Source organism: Populus trichocarpa, chromosome 14, assembly GCF_000002775.5.
Source record: "Populus trichocarpa isolate Nisqually-1 chromosome 14, P.trichocarpa_v4.1, whole genome shotgun sequence".
NCBI classification, from domain to species: domain Eukaryota; kingdom Viridiplantae; phylum Streptophyta; class Magnoliopsida; order Malpighiales; family Salicaceae; genus Populus; species Populus trichocarpa.
Window position 1 is genome coordinate 14,362,152 of NC_037298.2, and position 5,605 is coordinate 14,367,756.

The following is a 5,605-nucleotide window of genomic DNA, read 5'->3' on the forward strand; positions in this document are numbered from 1 at the left end:
GAAGAATTTTACCCTTCAAATCAAATCTATGGTTGTTTTATGAAAATTAATGATATATTTTGAAAATTTCTTAATTATGATATTAATAATATTAATTATAATAAAAACAATAAAATTGATGATACAAATAATAATATTTTTAATATTAACAATATTAATTATAATAAAAACAATAATATTTCTAATACAAATGATAATATTTTTAATATTAATAATATTAAAATTAAAAATATTTATAATACAAAAAATAATATTTTTAATATTAATAATAATAATAAACTTACCCAAGTTTAAGTGGGTCCGACTGTAATACCAGGTTCAAGAGCTTTAGGTCCCTCTTAAATGACGGACCCAAAAGCCTTGAGTCTGACTGCAATAGGAACTCATTAGAGTTTGGTGAATACGCAAAACCCAAGAGCATTGGGTCTTGACGTGGATGCATTGGCCTAGGGTCTGACTCTTGACCCAATAGTTTTGGGCCAGGTAGGACTACAAGACCAAGGGTATGCGGGTCTGCTCCCCGCCCCTCTCAAGTAACGTGGGTCTAGCATGCAATAATAATATTTTTAATATTTATAATAAGAATAATAATAAGAATAATAATATTTATAATACAAATAATAATATTTTTAATATTAATCATCATAAAAATAAAATTGTAACTCTAATGTTGATTTTGAGGTAAAGGTTAATTAGCGATAGAATTGCGCAGTTGATTCTTGAGAAAATTGTAACTCCTAATGTCATGGTAAAGGTTTAGATCTATCTGATGGTGGACTAAGCAGTAAAAGTTTTGGGTTTGGTGAAGAAGTTCCTTTTATTAATGGAGACACCTGCAACAAGGCTATATATATTTTATTGCTGTTTGTATTGATCAAATCACACTATCTTGCTGCTTAACCTCAAGCATTACTCAGTTGTAAGAAACTTGACCGACTAATTTCACAAATACATGGAGAATAGGTCGTTCTAGCAAAAAATACGGTATGAACATTTCTTTGCAAGCTTACACACACACACACACTGAATCTCCCTAATTTACTAGTAAAAAGATGATGGCTTCACCACTTTAAGTGAGAAAGAGAATGGCATAATGCACCCATCACGTCCAAAAGGCTCTGTACATGGGTCCTCACTAGGGCAAGTGCAAGCATTATAGCCTGTAGTACAGAAATAAAAGAACATTACACAGCTGTAGTTTATGCGCAAATGCAGTAACATGAAGAGGGATTAGTAAAACCAAGAAGGAAGTGTTTTGAGAGAACTTGCTGGGTTGTTGGAAGAGAAAATGGCTGATTGTGAGAAATCACAGTTCAAAGGATTTTTATCAGAAGTTTGATAGAAGAGATTCATGGCATAACACTACAAGATTTCACAGTTTTACCGACGATAATATTTTGTCGGTATGTGATTAAGAGTTCGTCGATAATTTATTTACCGACGTCTTCACCGACGGAATACGTCCGTAAGCTTTCCGTTCGTCGGTAATACCACCGTCCGTCGCTATATCGGTCTGCAAAACAAAAAAAAATATTTGCCGATGGTTTTACAGACGGAAATTGCGCGCCAAAAAAAAAGTCCATATCAACGTCCATACAAATTAAAACATATATATTAATTTACGGAAATTACAACTCCGCAATACCATTGATTATAAAAATTAAAACGGACCCATTAAACAAGCTATTAATTATTTCAAAACAACACATGTAATTCGGTAATTCAATAAAGTTTCAACAATTTACAAACAAATACAATCTTACAAAATCTAAAACAAACCATAACAAGTATAAAATTATACATTCATATAGTACAAGTTTGTTTGAGAAATAACAATAAAACATGTACATCTACTAACAAAATACATATATTAAAAAAACAATAAAATTCAAATTTAAATGTTAAAATTTAAAAAGATAGAATTACTTGCAAATCCGTCGGTAAATCAGAACACGGATACTATGACGAGAAGACTTTAAGAAATATGACTTGTTGTGCTGAGAAGATGGCGATTTTTTTTGGGGGGGGCTGGTTGTTTGCAGTTAGGGAGAGTTGAGATGGGGAAGAAGAAGGAGAAATAGGGGAGGAGAGGGTCGGCAGAGAGAGGATATATTAACTTTTGCCGACGGTTTCACAGACAGACCTATTCCGTCTGTGATTCCGTCGGCTCGTCTGACGGTAAATAGGGCACGTCACCGTACGGAGCTGCTGTTTTGAATCCCTTAGTGATTCCGTCGGCATTTGCATCGGTGAATCGGTCACGTCACCGTACGGAGCTGACGTTTTGAATCCCTCGGTAAAAAATACCCGCAATAACCTCCACGTCAGCGAACCGCCCTTTTTTTTTATATTCTCAACATTCCATCTGTAATTTCGTGGGTAGATACCGACGGAATTTGGCCGTCGGTATCTACCGACAAAATTACCGACGGATTAAATTCGGTCGGTAATGGCGACCTCAAATTATCAACAGAATTATTCCGTCGGCAATTCCGTTGGTATTAAGTGAATTTCTGGTAGTGTAAGAGATGCTATTGTGTTCGGTTCAAAGCAAGCCCCGCCTGGTTGGATCGGATCATGGTCAATCCCTCGTCCATAAGCAAAATCCAGATTATCCTGCAACTGTGCATCTGATACACCAGACTTGGGCACACACCATGTTGCTTTGTTTGTTCGGCTTTGGAGATGGTGTTGCTGGAGTTTTTGGTTTAGTCGGAGTCTTAAAGCATAATAGATCAAGTTAATAAAACTTCATAAACTACTGTTACGACGGAGATGAACCGAAAGAAACAGTGGCAACAGGGAAGGCATGGATAGGAACTATAAAAGAAGCATCATGTAAAAATATTCACAATTCCACCAACAAAATCTACCAAAATTGAGGTTTCTGATACTCGTAAGGATCACATTTCTACCAAATGAGCCAGTTGGTCACAATGCTGAATGCGACATTACCTTTCCTCATCCCTTTCCTCATCCCATTGGATTGGAAACTGAGCACACTGTAAAAGTGTAAATCGAGTACAAATATCCTCTTAACTGATTTTTCAATTTACTCATAAACAATAGATTCGACAGAGAAACTTATAAAATAGAGAGATTCAAAACGGGTATTTTTTACCCATCTTCATCATCTCTTTACAACTTCTTATTCTAAGATTGTAAGTCATAAAAGAAAAGGTAAATCAAAGAAAGTCCCATAAACCCATACAACAAATCTAAACTGAAAATCCTAATTAAATATACTTTCTTGCTGCCGCTGCTGATGTTGATAGTGCTCGTGCAATTACACGTGCAATTGCACGTGCTCGTGCTCATGCTCATGCTGCTGTTATTGTTGCTGGTGCTGGTGGCTGCTCCTATTAGCGGTTGTGATGCTGCTGCTAGTGACTGTTTCTGTTTCAATAAATTAACTGGGTTTTTGCAGGTGAAATATGCAAGAATATTTTAGATTTATTTGTCTAAAAATGATGATTCCATGTATTTCAAATATTGTTGATAAAGATGTTAAATTAAAAAATTGAATATATATGTTTTTTTTTATCATTATTAATAGAGACATAGAGATCGATTAAAAAGATGTTATGGGATGGGTTTTTCTTATTTTGTTAATTTCCTAACAGAACAAGCCTATTCCAAAAATCATAATGTTTAGGATAGAAAATCAGGATTTTTTTTGTTCAGAAGTTAAGTTCAAGGGGTTTTTCTTTTAGTACAATTTGGCCTTTTTCTTTGCTGAAAAGGAACTGTCCATTCTGTTAACAAACAAAATGCATAGTGATGTTTTAAAACCCATCTTCCCAACCAAACACAGAAATTTAAATGCCAAATCAAAGGAAAGCTCAGGAATAGAACACTTGGCTGTTGAAAAATCGAAATACCAATGAAATGCACGTAAATTTTGTTCTTACCTGGCTACTTGTAGAGAGTCCAACATCATAAACCATGGTGAGATCAGTCTTGAAAAGTCCAAATGATCGCTCAGAACCACGTCCAGGTTTCAAGTCTTCGTCATAAAGAGCAAAGAGGTATGTATCCACTGATTTTCCTGGCATGAGTGGAGTGCCCACCATCGATCGAAGGTGTGCAATCAAATTGCCATTGTAAGCCTTGGCATTCTCAATGCTTGGCCCTACGTCGTTGTCATCTCCTTTAAATGGCCATCCAGTCTCAGCCACCACAATCTCAACATTCTTAAATCCCATAGAATTCAGTGCAGAATAAACTGCATCCACCTGCAATTGATTAAACCACTTGTTAGTAGCATTTTTATTCGATCATCTATTGATACAAAATTTACGCCTTGCAATTTGATTTACTCTCACCTGAGCATCGAACATGTTCATGTACTTGATCTTAATGTTTCCATCCATTCGTCCTGCATTCGGCTGGAAAAGGCAAAAAGCAAGAGTCTCAGGCCTTGTATCGCTTCTGTAGGCATAGTAAGGGTAGGGATTGATTGCGAAAGGCGAACCATTCGCACTATTAAACTCCAACAAGCCCTTCATCAGATCCCCATAACTTGGATCAAAGCTTCCAGAAGAAGGTGGCTCAGACTGCTTAAGCACTCCCATCGAATGAACTGTGGAGACCTTAATTTTACCCCCGAGCGATGCATCATTTAGAGCATTCTGTACATTTTGCATTGCTGGTAAGAGCTTGTTCACGAGATTCTGGTCATTGGAAGTCATGACCTCGTTGCCGACAGTGATGAGGATGATATTGCTAGCTGGATAGAAGGGAAGCACGTTTGTGTTGATCCAGCTCTCGGCAAAATTGGGACCAGAGGCTAGTCCTGGAATGTCACCATTTGCAGTGCCGACAACAATTCCAATTCCGGTGTTGGCTAAGGCTTTGATTATAGTGGGGTCCGATCCATATAGTCGGACCTTTTGGATTGAAGTGGATTGAAGAAGCTTTGCGGTGGATGGTGGTGGTGGAAGGTTGTCCGCAACTTGGCCATAGTTTATACCGATGAATGATTGCGAGTCTGCACAAAAAGCAGCAAAATTTAAAGCAGATGATCAAACATCAATTTTTAAACGACAAAACAGAACACCAACATTTTTTGTTTTCATAGACTGAAATGAAGACAGCTCAGTTAAGGTAAATTCCTTAGAAATGGAAGAAGGTAATTAAAATAGAAAGAGACGCAAACTTACTTGCGATTTTTACAGTCTGTAAGGAGGAAAGGAGTAGGAAAGCAACAGTATAAGGAAGCACCACCATGGCTCAGGAGGAGCTGTTTCTATTCTGCATTTTTTGAAAGTGGAGTGGGCATTAAATATAGAAGATGCTACAAGTCGAGGGCAGAAGCGTAAAGATGACTTCGGATATATTCTTATTATAGAATAGTAGGGCCCTTAACATTATGTTTTAGGAGTTAAATTTTTTATTTATTTCATGTGATCTCTTAAATTTATATATTCTTGGAAGCAAAGTTGATGAGATAAAGTTTAAATTTATAGGATAAAAACATATTTAAAAGAAAAAATACCAAACATAAAAAAATAGCATGGCTTTTCTAGAATTCGTAAGAAAATGTACTTTTGCCTTTTATCGCCTATTTATTTAGTCAAATCGAACTGATTAATTATTCTCTTCA

The 5,605-nt window shown here is 36.2% G+C and overlaps 1 protein-coding gene across 3 annotated transcripts; it reads right to left on the reverse strand.

Moving 5' to 3' along the window:
* Nucleotides 1-3,025: 3,025 nt before the first annotated feature.
* LOC7463414 (glucan endo-1,3-beta-glucosidase 7) lies at nt 3,026-5,303 on the reverse strand. 3 transcript variants are annotated; one of them, XM_024585009.2, is made up of 4 exons: nt 5,163-5,303; nt 4,326-4,990; nt 3,912-4,235; nt 3,026-3,390 (listed from the first exon to the last, which is right to left on the reverse strand). In XM_024585009.2, exons 1-4 carry the CDS (start codon nt 5,227-5,229, stop codon nt 3,154-3,156), a joined length of 1,293 nt encoding a protein of 430 aa, XP_024440777.1. In that variant the 5' UTR covers nt 5,230-5,303; the 3' UTR covers nt 3,026-3,153. The 3 variants fall into 3 exon arrangements, with proteins under 3 accessions (XP_024440777.1, XP_002321274.2, XP_024440778.1); XM_002321238.3 differs by having other exon boundaries at nt 3,026-3,396; XM_024585010.2 differs by having other exon boundaries at nt 3,310-3,413.
* Between the last annotated feature and the right edge of the window lie 302 nt (nt 5,304-5,605).

Coding starts and splice junctions, on each gene's coding strand:
- LOC7463414 (XM_002321238.3), bottom strand. CDS start 5,229: ATGGTGGTGCTTCCTTATACTGTTGCTTTCCTACTCCTTTCCTCCTTA. Junction 4,236..4,325: donor TGAACATGTTCGATGCTCAG/GTGAGAGTAAAT, acceptor AATCAATTGCAG/GTGGATGCAGTTTATTCTGC. Junction 3,397..3,911: donor GACTCTCTACAAGTAGCCAG/GTAAGAACAAAA, acceptor TTATTGAAACAG/AAACAGTCACTAGCAGCAGC.